This window comes from Sminthopsis crassicaudata, chromosome 4, assembly GCF_048593235.1.
Source record: "Sminthopsis crassicaudata isolate SCR6 chromosome 4, ASM4859323v1, whole genome shotgun sequence".
NCBI lineage: Eukaryota > Metazoa > Chordata > Mammalia > Dasyuromorphia > Dasyuridae > Sminthopsis > Sminthopsis crassicaudata.
The window spans coordinates 67,100,348-67,121,618 of NC_133620.1; the positions used below are offsets into that span (position 1 = coordinate 67,100,348).

At 40.7% G+C, this 21,271-nt stretch overlaps 1 protein-coding gene across 1 annotated transcript; it reads right to left on the reverse strand.

The window, feature by feature from the left end:
- Positions 1–187: 187 nt before the first annotated feature.
- Positions 188–19,847, reverse strand: CLEC20A (C-type lectin domain containing 20A). Its single transcript, XM_074308464.1, has 9 exons — positions 19,342–19,847; positions 17,000–17,068; positions 10,342–10,701; positions 7,734–7,826; positions 4,960–5,583; positions 4,774–4,869; positions 3,449–3,664; positions 2,336–2,421; positions 188–758 (listed from the first exon to the last, which is right to left on the reverse strand). The coding sequence occupies exons 1-9, from the start codon at positions 19,700–19,702 to the stop codon at positions 678–680; spliced, it is 1,986 nt and encodes a 661-aa protein (XP_074164565.1). The 5' UTR covers positions 19,703–19,847; the 3' UTR covers positions 188–677.
- Positions 19,848–21,271: the final 1,424 nt, after the last annotated feature.

Below are 21,271 nucleotides of genomic sequence, written 5' to 3' on the forward strand. Positions count from 1 at the left end.
TTTAGTGAGAGATGAAAATATCCCATTTATCAGAAAATGGTAGTTAATATTGATCCAACCTTCAGATGTTTAACCATTGAATCTCACTGCAAGAGATTCTTTTCCTAAAGAATTTATGCTACATTCTGTTAGAAAATTTGTAACTGATGAACTTAGAAAATTTTATTTCCAGGGTGAACCTAGTGCATTTGGAAATCATAAACTCATAAATCAAAGTGTGGGGTCCATTGATTTCTAGGATCCTTATCATTACTGTTCCCTCTCAACGTGCAAGCTGTATGGAAAAGGAAAAGCTGGCATCCCTCATATTCATCCTTTGTTCAAGGTTAAATACAGCAATACATCAATTATAATTTCACTGGTGTGGGACCTCCTTCCACCAACACATATGGCATCTTTGTAACTTAGCAGATGTGTTTTAGAGACCTTTCTAGGCTTAAAAATGTAATTTACCTATGGTCACCCAGCTACGAGGGTAAGAGATGGGATAAAAGTTAAAATTCTTTCCCATATTCCCCAATTTTCTTGCTCTCTTCTACAGAGTCCAGCACTACTGTTCAGGTTTCCGATATCTGTAGATCAAGGATTCTTCTAAAGGGAAGGGAGCTGGATAAATTTAGAAGGCATTTAAGTAGGAGAAGATATTTGGAAGGCAGCCCCAAATTAGGAGGCTTGAGCTAGTTTTGGTTCTCTTCAAAGCTGATCCATTTCAATCTGAATTGCTCATGACCTAAAATAATCTTTACGACTTCTTGTATCTGAAACAATTTCAAAAAAAAGGGATTGATATATCAACCTTTTGAATATTCATGGATTAATTATCCTAATTAACCCTTTGGCACATCATCCAAATCTAGAAAAAATATATAACATCCCAGAGAGTAAGAGAAAAACTCATGGTGGGGTATGCATTGTTAGATGTTGTATAGTAGTCTACAAAATGTTACGAATGACTTGTCTACTAAAAGCACTATAGAAGACATCACCTGGAGCTGATGTCACAGGCCCTGGATCTAAAGTACTCCCTATGCCATCTTCGTCTCTCTGAGCCTCAGTTACCCCATCTGTAAAACTTCAAGGTTGGGCCAGATGATTTCTCAGGTCCCTTCCCACTCAGATCCTTGTCTATAATTTGCCCAAGTTCACAAAACCCATAACTGGCACAGCCAGATCTACAACCACACCTTCTGATTTTAATTCTGCTGCCCTTTCCTCCGAAACAGGTGTTGAAAATTAGGTTTCATCTCTGGCAGCAGAAACCCAGGAAGGGATCCATGCCTGCCAAGCCATCCAGCTATAAGGGATACCCACGACAAACAGAGTGCTATTTGAAGAAGGGAGAACTCAGATAAAACAGCCTCCAGGGCCTCAGATAAAACAGGCTTCCAGTGATCTCAGGGCCAAACCAAATAGTCCTTTTTGATTTAAGGGATTTAAGAGAATTCAAAATACCTTTAAGATAAATTATGACAATTTACTTCCTCCTCCATCAGTTCTATATTGAAATTCTACATGTGGGTAGACTGGCCATATTCCAGAGGAAACTCATTTAAAGATCCTATTTTCTATCATCTGCTGATGCTATATTCATAATTCTACACTCAATACTTCAGTCATATTACTTCTGGCTTTCTGTAAAAGTGCACATTTGCATATAATTTTGTGTATAGATTGCATATTTCACTTTATCTCGAAAAGCAGAGAAACTCATATAGAGCCAGCTGTTCTTCCTCCCCCAAAAAAATAAAAATAAAAAAAAGACACTTTTCTCACCAGTCCCTCATGGTGAGGAATATTAGGTTAGACCAAACTGAACTAGCTTCTATCATTGTCTAAATTACACAGAGCTACAAGAAAAGCTACCATTATTAATCATGATTTCCTTTGAACCTCAGTTTCCTCATCTATGAAATAAGGGAATGAACTAAATGATTATTAAGACTTCTTGTAGCTCCAAGTCTTTGATCTATAAACTAAGGTCCTGTCCAACTCCGAAATGAGCTGGAAAAGATGGATTCACAGCAAATTAAAATCAACCCTGGTTTTGCTTCTCCACTTCTTTTCCCACTCTTGAGCTCCTACATTTTAGGCCAGCAAGCACTGGAAACCTTACAATTAGAGGATGTTCAAGTTCTCATGAAGTTATCTTACAACTGCTCTGTTGCAGAGGCAGCACAGCAATTTTGGGGAGAAGACTCAATACAATCCTGTTTGATGACTCGTCCCCAGGACCATCATCTGCAAAGCTGGGTCTGGACATCCCCGACTTATAAAATTAATCAGAAGCCTGGAGATGGCCATGGCCGATGAGGGGAAGGGGAAGGTGGGAGCTCACCTCTCTCAAAAACTCTTCTTTTCTATCTTCAGATTCCAGGACAGCTCGAGAGTTGAAATCAGCCTTCAGGATCCCAAAGCTTTGCTCTGTTCCCAAGAGAAATTGGTACAAATGAGCCTTTCTGCCTACAGGACCCCATTCTCCTCAGTGGGGCCTGGGCTTGGCCACACAAAGTGACTCAAGGGGCAGCATGCTGCCAGGTGCCGAGCAGGAGGCAAGACTGACCTTCCCCAGGCTGAACAAGAAGGCTTTGGAAGGAAATGGAGAAAAAGGTGTGCCTCTTTTGTGACTGTTTCCCACCCTCCTCTGATAAGTCTTACTATCCAATAGGCAGCCAGATGGTATCATGGTTAGAACCATGGGCCTGGTGCCAGGACAGCTTGGATTTTGGATCCACACCTATTAGCTGAGTGACTCTGAAGAAGTTACCTGACTTCCATTTACCTCATCTGTAAATTGGGACAATAACAGCCCTAAATGAAATATCTTTATATATGTGTGTGTGTGTGTGTGTGTGTGTGTGTGTGTGTGTGTGTATGTGTGTATATATATATATATATATATACATATTATATATATATATATATATATATATATATATATATATAAATGTGTGTGTGCTCTTTAAAAACCTTAAATTTCTATATAGACACTGGTGATTATTATTATTTATCAAGTGTCTATCTCATCATTATACCTGGTTCCCTCCTCTGTCCTGACAGTAACAATTATTATTATATGAGTGGTAATATAATTAATAATATGATTATTGATTAATAACAATAATAATGATAGCTAGCGTTACCACTTTAAAGTTTGCAAAGTGCATTACAGAATTGATTCCCACATCTAGAACTCTACCCCTCAGCCTACACTGTCTCTTTCTCACCTGTTTTCTAAAAAACACACCTTTGTCACAAGGGCCACATATATCAATGCATATACACAGAGGGTCAGACGGGCCAGCAAGCCCTGGCTGGGACCAGTGAGCAGCTGCTGGGCGACACAAGTGCTTCCTGCAGCAGGAATCACCCAGCAGAAGACATGGCCAGGAGTCGGACCTCTCCGGTCAGAGCTGGCGGGCCTGAGAAAGCCGGGGAGCAGGGTGGGTACCTGGTGCAGGCTCCGGCTGGCTCTGTGAGGGCCCAAGCCTTGGGGTTGGTCTTGCTGTGCTGGTCAGAGCGGGGCCAGGCGTTCCTGGGGTGATGAGGCTGGTCTCTGGGCCAGAAGCCTGGGATGTGACTGCTTTGGGCCCCGAGGGGCTGCGTGGGGGCTCAGGACTGGCCCCTGTGGTTGTTGTGGTTGTACAGTCTGAGGTGGTGCTGTTTCCTGAAGGACAAAAAGGATGTGGTGGTTCAGCCCTAACCCCTCCCCCTTATACCTCCAAGTGAAGGTGGATTCCAGACCCGAAAGCTGGAAGCAATCTCAGGACTCATCTGCTGTTTCAAATGGAATCATGTTCCGTTGATGACTTAGAAAACTACAAATTAACATTATTTATGCTGCATTTTTTCTCTTGTTTTCTTAAACATTTTCCAATTATATTTTAATCCAAAAATATTTTAATATTTAAACTCTGAGTTTTTCCAGGCCAATGAGACTAGTCCAGCTCTTAACCAAATAGAAATCCCTCTGCAGGTGATGCACTCCAGTGATGGGGAACTCTCTACCTCCTAAAGCAGCCCATCCCACTTTTCAATAACTGTTAGGAATCTTTGCCTTCTACCTAGCCTCAATCTGTCCCCTCTGCAATTTCCACCCATCACCCCTAGTTCTGGCCTCTGGGGCCAAATCCAGTCAATTCACCAGGTGTTTATTAGGCATCTAATCATTTCCTGCCCTTGGAAGAGCTTGTATTCTCTTGGAGGCTTTGGAGAGGTAGAAGCTGCTAGTCCCAGCAGCTCCTGAAGCCTGATGTTACTGGAGTCAGACACGTCCCAACCCCTTAGTTATATGTGTGCACACACACATCACCATCACGACAGGCTGTATGTCTGTGCCATCTAGGGGAGCTAGCTTAAGGAAAAATTGGCAAGTTTTCTCTGTACCTGGTTCCACCTCTCAGAGACTTCCCTCCCAGCTAGTGCTCACTGCCCCTAATCACTTTAGATTAACTTTATTTGGGGCCCAAGGCCATGGAGACAAAGGTAATTAATATTAGGGATGTCTTCTCAGACTGGTCAGTGAGGATGAGGAGGGGACCTCACAGCATAGTGGCTGCTGCGTTTCCTTTTAGCCAGAACTAGAGCTTGGAGGATGAATGGGGAGTTCTGTATGCTGGTTTGGTGCTGTGCCAAACTTTCTCCTGCCCAGTGCACCCTGGTCCATTTGCCTACTGACCAACAGGTATAGTCTTCTGCCCAGAAGCCCCTACATTGGGACCCAACAAAACAAGAGAATAAAAAAGCCACAGAGAGATCACTTGGAGGGGGGATTACCTTCTCTTAGGAACAGAGAGATCCTTGGAAAGTCAGAGCTGGCCAGCAAGCCCTGGCTGGTCCCACCTACTGTCTCTCCAAAGACAGAGCTACTTCCTACAACAGAAACAATCAGAAGAGAAGATCATGACCCAGATCTCTCTGATTAGAGCTGGGCCTTGGACCAGAAGGCCAGGGGGTAGATACCTGGTGCAGGCTCTGGCTGGCTCTGTGAGGGTCCAAGCCTTGTGGTTGGTCTTGCTGTGATGGCCAGACTGGGGACAGGCATTCCTGTGGTGATGGGGCTGATCCCTGAGCCAGAAGCCTGGGATGTGACTGCTTTGGGTCCCGAGGGGCTGCCTGGGAGCTCAGGACGGGCAGCTGTGGTTGTAGACAATTCCCGACCTGTTGTAGTTGTATAGTTGGAGGTGATGCTATTTCCTGAAGGAGTAAAAAGAGCCTTGGATGTAGACAATTCCCGACCTGTTGTAGTTGTATAGTTGGAGGTGATGCTATTTCCTGAAGGAGTAAAAAGAGCCTTGGATGTAGACAATTCCCGACCTGTTGTAGTTGTATAGTTGGAGGTGATGCTATTTCCTGAAGGAGTAAAAAGAGGCTTGGATGTAGACAATTCCCGACCTGTTGTAGTTGTATAGTTGGAGGTGATGCTATTTCCTGAAGGAGTAAAAAGAGGCTTGGATGTAGACAATTCCCGACCTGTTATAGTTGTATAGTTGGAGGTGGTGCTATTTCCTGAAGGAGTAAAAAGAGGCTTGGATGTAGACAATTCCCAACCTGTTATAGTTGTATAGTTGGAGGTGGTGCTATTTCCTGAAAGAATAAAAAGAGCCTTGGATGTGGCAATTCAGACAGTGTTCCATCTCTTTTTAAGCCCTAACCCTTTCTGGTAGCATCCTACCTGTGCCAGAAAGCACCAGGCAAAGATAAATCCTACAAACTACCACTTGGAAAACACTATGGATGGTCTAGTCCAATGCTTATCCAAACATGACTCCCTCTATAAGAGTCCCTGGCAAGAGAGTATTCGGCCTCTACCTCTTTGAAGTACTCTGGTCCTGGGTGCCTTTCACCTCCCCTATCCCAACTTTAGACAGCTCTAACTCTTGGGAAGTCCAGGAATAGAAGGAGGGGGGAGGCAGAAAATTTGAAACTCAATTTTTTAAAATTACTATTAAAATTTTCAAAATATAATAGAGAAATATTTTTTAAAATAAATAATTTTAAGAACCCATTCTAGTGAGAGTCATTACAACATGAAAGAGAGCTTGAATTTAGGTTCAGCTAAGGTAAGGAGAGTGTTTCAGACTGGAGAAGGGGAGGAGATAGCCAGTACTAAGACAAACTAAAAAGAGATAGACTGTTATACAAGGAACTGCAAATAGGCCAGTGTAGCAGACTGTAGGGAATACAGAAGAGAAGAACATAAAAAGACTAAAGGAGAAAGAAACGGGAGCATTTTGGAAGACCCAGGGATCTTGGTCACAACACTGATTCCCTAGCCCATCACTTGCCATTGTCATCCTTGGACTAAGTTCTGCTTCCACACCTACCATTAATTATCTACGACCTTGACCAACTTCTCTCTATAATCTGTGTATCTCTGAAATGAGGGGCTAATATTTGCCCCAGGGACCTCACAAGGTTGTCATGAAGATAACATGATAACAGAGACAAGAGTAGCAGCACTGTGTAAGTGGGTAGAGAACAACCTCAAAATCAGTTGAAGTCCCTGCTCCGGCATGTGACTGTGCCATTCTGGCAAGTCCCCCAAGACCACAGATGAGTGTCTGAGCTTCATCAGTGAAAGGAGTTTCCACCGGAGGAGTTCTTTCTACTAATGAAATCACAGATCCAAACCCTATCCCCTTGCTAAGAGTCAGATAAATGTATATCTTATCAGTTGATCTTTACAACAAAAGGATTCTGTAAGCATTTATGAAGAGCCCCGTATTGGGGCAAAAACAAAAGAATTATGAATCTAAGAGAACTTACATTGGACTAGAGGGATATATAACAGATTAGAAAATACTAGATATAGATAAAATGAACACAAAGTATATCCCATATCTGACTACTACCACCACCCCAAAAAAATTTCTCCCCAAAGAATATGGGTGCAAAGATACTTTAAAAAGTTAAAAGGGACTTTGAATATCTTAATTATGAACCCATATTAGCAATGAAATATCCACATGTCCTGGTACCTTATAGAAGGCTACAAGGTAGTGGGCATGAGCATCATCTCTTGCTTCCCCAGTCATGTCCAAGAAAATCTTACATTTCAGCTTTGGTCACACTGCTCCAACTGTCTGCCGACCGGACACTGCCATTTTGTCTATCTTGCAAATTCAATGTGTCCAAAGGAAAACTTAGCATCTAACTTCATTCTGATCTCTCTCTATGTGTGTTAAATGGTGCCATCCTTCCTCCAGAGTCACAGAAATGAAATCTGGGAATTCTTTCTGATTCTTGACTCTCTATCCTCCCAATTTCCAATCAGACAACAATAACAAGACAATTGAAAAATTATCCATGCATGTGTTTTGAAAATAAAAAACTTTAATTAAAAAAAAAAGAAAAGAAAAGAAAAGCTCTTCCAGAACTCAGAGGCAACATAAATTTTATAAGTGTTTTCTAGGCAAAAAAAAAAAAAAAAAAAAAAAAAGATTGACTATTTAATACTATTTCTTATGTGACTGTGCATGGCAAACTATGTCATTTATTTCCCTCCGTTTTGAATAAATGTGATAGAGAGCTCCATTGAAAGCCCAGAGATACAGTGGTGGAGAGAAAGGTTAGTAACCCCTATTCTAGCATTCTTATACATATAACTCCATGTCTGCAGTCCCCAATTTAGTGGCTAATCCCATCAGTCCCGGCCTCACTCCTTCCTTGGATTCCAGGGAAGTTCTTCTGAGGACACAGGAGGGGCCCAAAGGGAAGGGAGAAAGAGTTTCTACCTGACCCAAGAACAGAGAGTTTGTGGCTTCGTGGGGAGAGACTGGAAGAGCCCAGAGGACTTTCTGTATGGACTTCGAAACTGCCCGGAGGACCTACAATGAAAAGAACGGAGAGTTAGAGATGACCAAGCTTACAATTGGAGGTCTTCATTTATCTGCTGCTTATATATGAGACACTGGACCCTCCAGAGACACAAAGGCCATTGGAGCTTAGATAAAGAATGTTCCAAGGAGACCCACAAACAGCCAATTCCCCGCTTCTTAGTCTAGCTCTCCTAGCCTGACTTGGACTTAACAAAGTTTGTGGGTACTCCTTCACTGTCACAGCGCACTCCATGCACTATCACAACATAAGCTTCCTGAGGGCAGGGACTGAGCCATTTAAAAAATCTGTATAACCCCCAACACCTCTTGTAAAAACTGGCAAGTGTCTGGATTTAAAAGGGGTTGGGGAGGGGTTTTGTTTGTTTGTTTGTAGGGAGAAAGAAGCTTTATCATTTCATTGGTTTGAAGAATTATTGCTGCAGATGCATATCATTGGTAATTTATAAGTGAGTAAATGAATGAGCAAATGAATGAATAAATAATAATAATAAAAGGTAACAGTATGGCATTACGCTTAGTATCTTACAATTATTATCTCGTTCAATCCTCACAACAATTCTACAAGGGAGGTGTTGTTTTTATCCCCATTTTACAGATGAAGCAAACTAAGGTTACTGACTTGCCAGGGGTCACACAGCTGTCTGAGACCACTTTGGAATTTGTCTTTCTGATTCAAGTCTTAGCACTTTATCCAGTGACGAATAAAAGATTACCCTTCTCTTTATCTCTATTTGGCAAAGACTTATTAATCCTTTAAGGTTCAGCTATAATGGTACCCTGTCCATGAAGTTTTCAGAAGCAATCTTTCTCATTTGAATTCCCAGAATACTTTGCATTTCTTCTATGGCATTGATCAAAGTCTATCTTGGAGCCTAGTAACTTGTATGCAGTTCTTATTCATCCATTCATTCGGTAGATAGTAGATAGAGTATATAATATATATGTATTATAATATATGTAATTATAATTATTACACATAATTATATTATGTATGCCACATATGTATTTATAATGTCTATATTTATAAAGTGTCTACTTTTGCAAAGCAATGTTCTTTTTTTTCCCTGAGGCAATTGGGATTAAGTGACTTGACCAGGGTCACACAGCTTAGGACCAGATTTGAACTCAGGTCCTGCTGACTTGAGGGCTGGTACTCTATCCACTGTGCCACCTAGCTGCCCCACAAAGCAATGTTCTTAAATGCAAGTTAAATATGACCCATCCTCATTCTAATGAAACTTATAGTCTAGGAGAGGCAGAATAAAACTAACCAAGATTACTGCTCCTTCCTTGAGACTGTTGTGATTTATTAGAGCAGAGACTAAGTCTATCCACCCCTTGCAATTAACAATTGACAAATGTTTATTGACCAACTGTCACCAATGGGACAGGCAAGCCAGACTAACTGAAATAGGGGAGAGACAATTGGCAGAATGGGGAAGGCATTTCAAACCACTATCAGCCTGTCAATATGCCAACAAGCACTTACTGTAGCACCTTGACCCCCATCTCCTTTCAGACCCTGATTATATGCAAGCGGGGTTAAATCAGGCAGGCTCTCCCAATGCCTCAGCACTAGCTTTCCGGTTTTTGTTGAATGAGATTGGGAGCTGGGGAGAAGAGATGCCCCCTTGGTCGGCTTTCAAAGAGATGGAAACAGACCTTCCTCTTCTCACTCTGAAAACCCTCGCATGAGGACGTTATTCCTTGGATCTGCTCCAATCCCCTCTTTCTAGTTGTATGCATCAACTGGGAGGTGGCTAAACAAATTGGGATGTATGAATGCAGTGGAATATTACTGTGCTATAGGAAATTATAAGATAGCTTCAAGAAACTTGGGAAGATTTACATGAACTGATGCAGAGAAAAGCAAGCAAAAGCAGGAAAACAATGTCTACAGAAACAATAGCATTGTAAAAGACAATTTATAAAGACTCAAGAAATTTGACCAATTGCTCCATTGATCCAATGATGAAGGATACTACCCAGCCCCTGACCGACAAGTTGAACTCAGGATGCAGAATGAAACAAATACATTTTTAGACACAGCTAATGCATATTTGTGATGGAGTTAAACTTTTTTGCTTTTTTCATTGGAGGAGAGGAAAGGATAATCACGCTCAGTAATTGAAAATAGGAACAGTTAAAAAAAAAAAACAGTTGCATTTTTGTTTTTCTCCCCAGGTTATTTTTACCTTCTGAATCCAATTCTTCCTGTGCAACAAGAAATTCAGTTCTACACACATATATTGTATCTAGGTATACTATAACACATTTAACATGTATGGGAATGCCTGCCATCTAGGAGAGGGAGTGGAGGGAAGGAGGGAAAATTCAGAATAGAAATGAGTGCAAGGGATAATGTTGTAAAAAGAAATTACCCATGCATATGTACTGTCAAAAAAAAGTTATAATAATAAAAAAAAAAAGAAAAATGAACAGTAACAAACATTCCGGTTCTAACTTTAAGAAATGAGGGGCTAAAGAGCTGATTGACACTTACCATAAACGCAGATAAAGGGTTTCAGTTCACTGCAAAACGCAGAAGAAACTCGGGGGAAATAGTTTACAAAGCGTCTCAGGGTGGCACATTGTCCTTCCCCAAACATGGGCACTGAGAGCCAGGAAGGAATGCTGGAACCAAAATTACTGGACCACCTCAAAGACTGGCTATTCCCATCAAAGTAGAGACCAATCCATGCTCCTATTTCACTGCTGACACGGTTCAGGGGTGTCCCCTCAGTGACACTCTGCAGATCCGCCAGGCTTGTATAGTGTGTCTGGCAGTATTGCAAGGCTGCAGACCAGGTCTTCTCTTCCGTGGTAATCCTCGTAAAGATCTTCTCACCAATCCGTACCTCAGCTGGGGAGAGAAGAGCACATAGGTCATTGGTCCCACCCTTCCTGCTACTCTGTGTCTCCTCTCCTGGGCCGTCATCCCTGAAAATGCTATCAATCCAGGAAGCTCCATAGGCTCCAGAATCTCTCCTAATTCTTTTCCCCTGCGGAGGCTGAACATTTTTTGTGCTGTGCCCTGGTGGGGAAAAATCCTGGTAGGATCATGGATTGCTCATAACACAGGATCCTAGGTTCAGAACTTGAAAAGAACTCCGAAACCTTTCTTTTTAAAATTTAAAATTTTATTATTTTATATTCCCACAATTATATGTAAAACCCATTTTTCACACTAGTTTTTTTTTTAAATCTTTGAGATCAAATTCTCTATCATCTCTTCCCTCATCCTCCATTGAGAGGAGAAGCAATTTGATAGGAGTTATTCATGTGTAGTCACGCAAAATATTTCCATAATAGTCATGTTGTGAAAGAAAATTCTGACAAAAAAAAAAAAAATCCAAGAAAAAGAAAGAAAATCTGCATTAAGATTCCACCAGGGAGAGGACTGTGGGGACTAAGTGTGATCACGACATAGTATCTTCACTTTTTGTTGTTGTTGTTTACTTGCTTTTTGTTTTCTTTCTCATTTTTTTTTTCCTTTTTGATTTGACTTTTCCAACATGATAATTGTGGAAATATGTGTAGAAGAATTGCACATGTATTTTTGTACATATATTGGATTACTTGACATCTTGGGGAGGGAGTAGAGGAAGGAGGGAGGAGAAAAACATGGGTGAATGTTGAAAATTATCTATACATATATTTTGAAAATAAAAAGCTTTTTTAAAAAAAGAAAAAGCTTTTAAAATGAATAAAATAAAAGATGTTTATTATTTCTACCATTTTTCACCATAAGTCCTTCAGAAATGTCTTGGATTATTGTATGGTTGAAAATAGCTAAGTCATTCAGAGTTCTTCATTGTGTAATATTGCTATCATTGTATACAATCTTGTCCTGGTTCTGCTCATTTCACTTTGCATCAATTCATGTAAATTTTTACAGGTTTCTCTGAAATCATCCTAATCATCATTTCTTGTTGCACAATAATATTCCAATGCAAGCATATACTGCAACTTATTCAAGCATTCCCCAATTGATGAGCATTTCTTCCATTTCCAATCTTTTGCCACCACAAAAATAACTGCTATAAATATTTTTATACATATTAAGTCCTTTTCCTTTTTCTTTCTTATCTCTTAGGGTTACAGTCCTTGTAATGGTATTTCTTGATCAGAGGGTACATGTGGTTTTATAGTCCTTTGGGCTTGTAGCCTTTATCTGTAGCTAGAGACCTAGGATGATGGATCACATTCAGTAATGCAGTAGAGTATACAGTATCAGAGATGGAAAGAACTATAGAAGTCATCTTAAAGCAGGAGCTCTTAAACTGAAGTTCTACATACTTGTTTTCATAATATTTTGAAAATTATATTTCAATATAATGATACCCTAGAGGTAGCTAGGTGGTGCAATCCAGAGAGTGCTGGGCCTGGATTAAAGAAAATTTAAATTTAAATTCAGCTTCAGACACTTACTAGCTGTATGACCCTGCTTGCCTCAGTTTCCTCAACTATAAAATATGAATAATAATAGCACCTACTTTGTGAAGATCAAATGAAGCATTTATAAAGCATTTAGCATTGTTTGTCACATAGTAGGCACTTAATAAATGTTTGCTTCCTTCATTCTTTTGTAATCCTAAGTATTTTACTTTATGCATATAAAAAATTTATTTTGAACTGAGGTCCATGAACTTCACCAGATTTCCCAGTGTCTGTAGCATGAGTAAGAACCCCTGATCCCAATCCAACTCCCTCATTTAACAGAAGTGGAGATTGGAACCCAAAGGGAAGAAATTATTTTGTCGCGGTTGTAAAGAGTCGGGATCTTAATCAGAGATTTCTGACTCCAAATGCAGCCCATTTCTTTCCAACCTCACACTCATAGCTCTCCATGTTAATCATGCCTGGGAAGCCTCCAGAAAACCTCATCAGATCTTCTCCAAAATCAATTTTTTCCATTTTCATTGACACTCTTCCTGGCCTACATCTAGACCTGGTTGGGGTAAGGAGGGAAGAATAGATGAGTCATAGGCAATATGGGGAACTGAATTATTCTGAAGAAAACCAAAACTCAAATAGACTATGTCAACTTCCCAACTCCCAAGTCTGGTGTTGGAGCCAAAAATCAAACCCAAGTCCTCAGAGTCTAAGTTCTGTGTTTTTTTCCACTTCAAAGGAGTTCTTAACTTAGCATGAACCCCCAAAAGATCTGATGACCGCTTACAGGGAGTCAGTGAACTCAAAACTTTCAGTATTTTGATAACTGTCCTTCACCATAATTATTTTCCTTTGAATTCCTGTATGTTTTATTTTATTTTATTTTTGCTGAGGCAATTGGGATTGTGACTTGCCCAGAGTCACTGTGTGTTTTATTTTATTTTATTTTATTTTTTGCATTTAAAAACAATTCTGAGAAGGGTACCTAGGCTTTACCAGATTGCCAAAGGGGTCTGGTACACACACACACACACACACACACACACACACACACACACACACACATACACACAAAAAGACTTAGAAACCTTGCTCTATCTATACCAAACTGTGGTTCCAAAGTTTAAAAAAAAAAAACCCTATCTGGGCCAAATTGTTACTGAGTGAAATGAGGTCAGTCCTAATTTTAAGCCTCTTTGGGGATCATCAAGGGCAGGTTGATTATTTTCCATGAATTCCTCCCTATCAGGCTGTTGACTGTGGCAGACCTGGCAGTGAGGGGGAATTTTTTATTTCCGAAGGCTGACTTCCCCAGCTGGGAAGTCTAAGAGTCAGATCAGGTCGGTGTCAGAGATTAGGAGATATTACCAGAAAAAATCAGGGCCCCCAGCTGTGTTTTCAGCTGGAAAGCTGACTTGCCTCTGCATGATCTGGGAGATGCACATTCGCCCCCATCCCAATTACAGACAATACCTAGGGAACTTGGAGGGTTCTGAACACACCGAGGCTGAGATGGACTAAATAATTTCCCCATCATCACATGCGAGAACTGGTAAGCGTTAGAGCCAGTAGTTCTGAGCCCTGTGCTCCTCTCAGGCAGGACACATAAAGGTCGCCTGTATTCGTGCTTGGTCAGCCATGGTCAGTGGCTCTTGAGAGATGACACAGCTACATTCCTGGGCGTAAGTACTCTGGGTCATATTCTTCACACTGAGATCTGATGACCTGCTCTTCCCTTGGAGGGGGAAGAATACCATTGCTAGACCTTCCAGAGGAATCTAGATATCTGTAAATTGGACTGAGGAAAGTGTGAAAAGCTGGCCCTCTGCTTGAGCTGTTGATTTCAGTGACTGGACTGAGAGCAAACATCCCAGCTGCCATGACCTGCAGTCACATCAATGTGATAAAATAACCATTATGATCATGGTTGACCCAGATGAGACTTGAGAAAATATAGCCTCTGGGTCTTTCAGAGATGGAGAACTATGCAGTGGATATCACAGATCCTGTCTCTCTTTTGGTGATGGTTAGTTTTGCCAAGCTGTTTACTCTTTCCTTTTTTATTTATAAAGAGTAAAAAAGGTTTATTAAGAATATACTCGAGATAGTATAGATCAGGAAGGGATAGTTCTAGCCCTATGGTTCATTAATATAGGGGATTCTGGAGTGAGAAAATTCCCTGTAGCAATGCATGTTGGCACTTTCTCTGGATTTATAGCCCAAAGGAGGATTTGATTTACAAATTTTACTTTGTATAAGCAAACTGAAATAAGCAGGAGGCAGAGCCTGCAGACAGTATTCCTGATGATCCCCTTAAGTTAAAAAAAGTGACTTAGTTCTGTTTGGGTTTATCCTCCTTGACTTGGGGATTTACTAGAAAGCTGAACCATTATTGCTTCCAGAAAGTAGAAGAATCCTCCAAAGAGATTCTATGATTAGGCACTCACGTCAGATCAGATTTCTGTCCTTTGGATGCCTATCCCCTCCCCAAGTGAAAATGATCTCCCCCTCCTCAAATTTCTCAGAGCCTCTTGTCTGGGTTTTTGCCTAATACTGTTCCCTCCAGCCTGCATTTTAGCCATGGATATGCCTTTGCCCTTAATTATTCAGAGGCTGGGTAAAATGGGAAGAATGTAGACTTGAAATCAAGAGATCTGGATTTAAGCCCTAACTTAGACGTAAGCACGAGCAAATTCCTCCACCACGCTGGGACTCATTTTCCTCTTCTGTAAAATGAGACTAGTGATCCCCAAGGTCTAATATAATTGCTGGTGCTCTAAGACCCTGAATTCTTTCCCATAGCTAACTATAATAATCCCAGGCTTCCATCCTCTAGCTGTAAGCAAATCCCCACACCTGTCTGAGTCTCAGTTTCCTCATCTGTTAAAGTGGGGGTAACAACACTTGAATTGTCTAACTTAAGGGTTGTTGTAAGTATTTTGTAAACTTTAATGCTCTATCTCCTTGCAAGCTGCTGTCCACTGAGAATAGGGTCCATGATGTCATCTCAAAGCCCTGCACATAGTGGGAGCTTTGTATAAGCAAAATGAAATTCACAGGAGACAGAGCCTGCAGACAGTATTAATGAAGATTTCCCACAAGTTTTAAAAATGGCTTAGTTTTGTTTGGGTTTATCTTCCTTGACCAGGCTTTCAACCATTGTTGCTTTCATGAGGAAAAAGAATCCTCCAAAGAGATTCCATGGTTAAGTGCTAGGTGGAATCTGGCCAAATTCAGATACATGGAGCGTTTGGAACCGAAAAGACTATATCGCCAGGCTCCTATTTTAAAGACCAGAAATGGAGGGAATATCCAGCCAAAATCAGAAAAAAGGACTGTGTCAATTTACAGAAGGATTTGACATATCAATTCACTTCCCTGGGCCTCCTTATCTGTAAAGTGAGGGGATAAAAAATCAGATAATCTCTAAGGCCCTTTTAAGCTTCTAATGTTTCATGATTCCAGAATCTGAGATCAGGAAATATTCTAGGACTGTGTATAATCTTCTTGGATGTGCCATTTTTTCAGGTCCACCTATTTAGATGCCCAACTTATGTAGCCAGAGAGCTAGAGAGATAGAGAAGGATACGAAAAGAAGGTGAACAGGAGGAGAGAAATGGGTGGGATGCCATGTGGGCATCTGGCTGGAAGTCTAAGCCAATGTAATATAAACCTAGAATATGGCAAATTGGAATGACTATCCTGGCATTTGTTGTTCAACTTTGTTCTCAGTGACAACCCATGATGTCACAAGGGTGAAGTATTGACTTGCCCAAGTAAATTGGATAAGATGGACTCAGCTGAGCAAATTCAGTCATTCACCTCACTCTCTGCTCTGGGGTCATCCAATTCTAGTGTCAAAACAAAGGGCAAACTGGAGAAAGTCCAGAATGCAATGGATGACCTTGGTCTTTCAAATGTAAGGTCTTTCCCAGGTCTAAGTTTGTCTGAGACTCAGCCCATGCAGTAACTGAGGACTAAGGGAGAGTAAAGTCAAAAAATGGCTCAGTTTGCCATCACAAGGAGACAACCCTCCCAGTTTCTGGCAGTAATAGAAAACAGTTGTTCTTTTTTATACTCATTCTAAACTATCAAAACCTACATAATGATCCACAGAGGCCATTCAAGAAAAAGCAGAGGGATTTGGGTCTTTAGCTGAAGTCAAGTGCCCATTTAAAACCCAATGGGCTTTCACAAATCTGTCTTTAAAATTCTATATTTCAAGAAATCAAAAAACCAGAAATTGTGCAGGACAAAAAAATAAGTTGCCCCAGCTTTTTGAAAGAAAAAAGGAATAAAAATATTCAGTCTAAGATCCCCTTTTACTTCCTTTCCCAACTCCCTCTGCTTTTTCCTCCCAAGATATCCCAGATTCATTGAGTTATTTGGATTTGGGGGGGGGGATGGGGAGAGATTAGGTGAAAGAGATTCTTTGCCTCAATTGCTGAAAGGGTATGGCCTTAAGGGAGACCTCTTGAAGGCTTTAATTTAATTTAAAAAGGCTTAGGTCTCCCACTGCATCCAGGGCTATTTCCAGTCTCCTGAGCTATATCTGGCCACTGGACCCAAAAGGCTCTGGAGGGGAAAGTGAGGCAGGTGACCTTGCACAGCCTTCCCTCATGTGTATGTCATAGTCTCTCCTCCCTGAGGAGTGAAGGACAAACAGCAATAGCAACAACTTCATACTGTTAAATAAAGCCCTATTTCTCTGAGGACACAGTCACCAACCCAAACCCCATCATACTAGGAGAAGAAAAGGACTGTACCTGGTGTGAGTGGGATAGTAGGGCCACTAAGAGAAGATTCTCTGGTAATGAGGTGTCCAATGGCAGGATCTGTGAAGAGAGGAACAGAGTTAGTGATTAGACTGGTAGGTTAACTCTAAAAAAGATTTAGCACTTTAAAAAGAGTTAGCAAGGATCCATAGTATGAGTGCATCTTTCAAAGGGGAAATATTTGGTTATGATAAAGATAGAGTTTCAGAGACCTCCACCAGAGGGAGGACTGTAATCAAAAGTCTACTTGAACCAAAGACATACTTAAGAATAAATGGACCACTTAAGGCTGAGATGATCTCTTCTCTGCTTGCCTCAAGAAGTATTATAAACCTATCAATGCTTCTCTGCTTTCTCTGCTAACATCCACCTGGCTACTGAGGACCTCAACCAAAGTTCCGTAACATTTCCCCATTCCTTGGATGAAGTAAGCCCTTCTTTTGGGGGGCCTTTAATTTTGCTTTTACATTTCCCAATATTGAAAAAATCACTCTGGATGCCTCTTTTCTACTGTCTACTCTGATTCTACACTGTTCTCTTCATTCTTTACTTCCTTCTTTTCTTCTATCCTCTTCTTCATCTTTTCTCTTTCACTCTCCCCAAAAAGGAGGGAAAAATCAGGGTGGACCCTACTCAAAGTAGATGAAAAAGGAAGAACAAATCATTCCAATATTTTTTTAAATCTCAAACCCTGATTATTCCCAAGTGGGAAAAATAAAGCATGGGGGCCAAGGATTTGTAGCCTGTGGGCAAGGGTTTTAAGGAACAGCAAGGCTTAAAGGGGAGAGCTAGGTGGTGTTGTAGTAAACTTAGTACTGAGAGTCCAGAGTCAAGAAGTCTCATCTTTCTGAGTTCAACTCTGGCCTCAGACACTTACTAGCTGTGCAAGTCTTTTAATCTCGGTTTATCTCAGTTTCCCCATTTGTAATATGAATGGCATAAGGAAATGGCAAATCACTACAGTATATTTGCCAAGAAAAGTCCAAATGGGGTCACACAGTGTCAGACATTATTGAACAAATGGCTTAGTGGACAGGCAAATGAGCCTATAATCAGTAAGGTCTAGGTTCCCATTCAACTTCTCTGACAATTAGTATATGGCCACATCTCAAAAGATGGAGGTACACACATGAGAGATACTATGGACCTACTTTTGAAAGAACACTTACTTTCTTAGACTACCCCATAGTTGGGAGCAGCCCTCTTCATTGGCTGAGACTTTGATTTCTCCATCTCCACCTCCCTCCCTTTCTCCTCTCTACTCTACCCTTCCCCTATCTCTACCCCCAAGTCTGAAGAAGCTAGGATCTCCAGACCCAAACCCAGAGGGGATACTTTGGCATTGGAATTTAATGAGATTTATATTATATAGGAACTAAGTGCAGAGGGCATTGGAGAGATGCTGCTCCTACTGGTTGGTGGTAGAATGTATGACTATTTCTTCTTGGTATGCCTTTGAAGTAAGTATTATCTTGTAGAAAGGAATCTGACTGTTAAGTGGCTAAAGGGAACTAAGGTGTTTGGTCCATTAAAATTAAGAACAGTATGCAAGAGTTTGAGCCAATGGCACAAACAAGAGACTCACTCATTATCTAATTGTCTAAGGGTACTGGAAAAGACTGAGGGAGGGATGGAAATGGAACATATCTGGTCTTCAGTCAATTGGGGCCAGTATAGTGAGAGTTACACTGGCTATTTAATCTTCAGAAAGTTTATTTACCTTCCCTTTTTTTTTCATCTGCAAACTGAAAATCATAATATCTATAGTACCTACCTAAAAGGTTTGCTATAGGGTTCCAATTAGTAAGAACTATACCTGTACAGTGTCCCAAAAGTCTTAATGTTATTCAAAGCTTAAAACTGCACTTTGACTTTTGGGCATCCATATAAATCTCAGTTATTATTGTTGTTATTATTATGACTGTGGCCAAATAATCATAATAATAGATATTCTATAGAGCTTTAAGCTTTGTAAAGAGTGTTACAAAATTCTCTGCCTATCCTAAGAACTCATCTGGAAGGTGAGTGTTATTATCATTCCCATTTTACAGATGAACAAACCAAGACAGAAAGAGCTTAAATACTTTGGCCAAAGGTCCCACAGTGAATATCCTATCTGAGGCCACATTTGGATTTGGGTCTTTCTGAATCAAAGCCCAGTGTTCTATCCATCCTACTTCACAGGGAAGAAGCAGATCTTTTCTATCCAATAGCTTTCCTTCCTATTTTCTAACTCCCTCCCTTTCTCTTTCTCTCTCTCATTCCCTGACCCCCAAGTACCAGGAACAATTGAAGAACTGAGCAAACCAAGTTGTGTGACAATGACCACGTACCATAGTAGCATATGAAGGCGTGATGGGTCGAGCAGAGAGCAGCCTTCACATTTGGAGTTAAGTTCAGCAGTGCCATCTTCACCAAAGCGCAGAATCCATCTGTGAATTCAGATAGATTCATAAACCAAAAAGGGGTAGTGAAAATTGGCCCACTGGACCAACTGAGTGTCCCAGTTTCTACATCAAAGAAGAGTCCAATCCAAGCAGGATTGTCCTTTAGGAGAGAGTACAAGTCCAGCATACTCCGTAGCCCTTTCAGGCTTTCCATGTTGGCCAGGTCTGTGTGGTAGATCCTACAGTGTTCCCGGGCTTCGTACCAAGTGAGCTCTTCCTCCACTCTTATGAATGTCTGAGTTCCCATAATCAGGTCACTTGCTGCTGTGAATGGGAAAGCAAATTAGCATCAAGATCTTGGTCCCCTTGATTGTCCCTGAGATTGCTCTCCCAGAGGGTGCTCTTACCCCAAGATTGGTACATATCCCACTTCTAGGACTTTTCTTAGGATGGGGTTGAGAATCTAGGGGAAGGAGGTGGAGATAAGAACAATTACGTCAATAGATAATAAGCTCAGGACTACACTTCCAGATGTCATTTGGATGGCCATCCTTAGAACAAAGTAGAGAATATCTGCTTCAGAAAAGGGGGAAAAAATTCAAAAGTTGGCTTTAATTTTGGACCTACTTTCTCAACTCATTTTGTAAGGGAGCCAAAAGTTGAATCTATTGCCAGAAGGGTGGGCCAGTCTGCAACCAAGGATGTTAGAGTCACTGCCGTCCCTTTCCCTCAGCATACCTTTCCCAGGTATTGTGGGCTCTAAGGCACATCACTATATTATTTAAAAGAGAGAGAGAGAGAGATTTTCATGCAAGTGGGAAAATCAAACTATCCTAGGAAGGTATAAGGGTTTGAAAAGATCATTTCCGAAGATGGTTTGACTTGGGAATCATGCAAGGGTGTAAGGACACTGACTATATTATTATGTGTCCCCTAAAAAGACAATGCATCATTAGGCTGCTTTCTAATGTAGGTAATATTTAAATATCCCCACATATCCTCCCACTATTACACATACCCTCTTCTAATATGTCCACATACTCTCTCCCATGCACATACACTAGGAATGTTTTATGAATAAATGACTCAGTCCAAGAGATTCATGCAGAGAAATTCAGGGTTGAAATCAGCCTTTACTGGTCATCTAGAAAAAGAGTGAAAAGGAAGCAGAAAGGAAGGAAGGAAGGAAGGAAGGAAGGAAGGAAGGAAGGAAGGAAGGAAGGAAGGAAGGAAGGAAGGAAGGAAGGAAGGAAGGAAGGAAGGAAGGAAGGAAGGAAGGAAGGAAGGAAGGAAGGAAGGAAGGAAGGAAGGAAGGAGGGAGGAAAAGAATACTTAAAGGAAGCAAAACCATAAATAATTGTCACAGAAAATAACTAAAAAAACAAACTTCTCGGTTGTCATAAGGGAGTTGGGGAACCATGAGATTGGAGTGTTATATACTCTGTTAGACACAGTTACTTTATGTTTTTGCTTGAACATTTTTTTTTGTTTCATAAGAGGATTCAATACTAGGATAGAGAGTGTCAAGGTTGGGGGAAGGATGGTATAGGCAAATCTTGTAAAAGCAAAAAGCATCTATAAAGTTATGCTTAATTAAATCTAGGAAATATTTACATGAACTCATGTGAATGATGTGATGTGATGATGTGATGAACAAAGTGAAGTAAGCTGAACCAGGGAACTACCACTGTGAATGACATAGTCTGAACAGCACAGTGATCTAAGATAATTCCAAAGGATTCGTGATGAAAAATGCTAAAAGCCCTCCAGAGAAACAACTGAGGGAATCTGAATGCAGACCAAAGTATACTTTTTTTTCTAAACTTTCCTTATTTTTTTTTCATTTTTTTCTTCATCTGTATATTCATTTATAGAA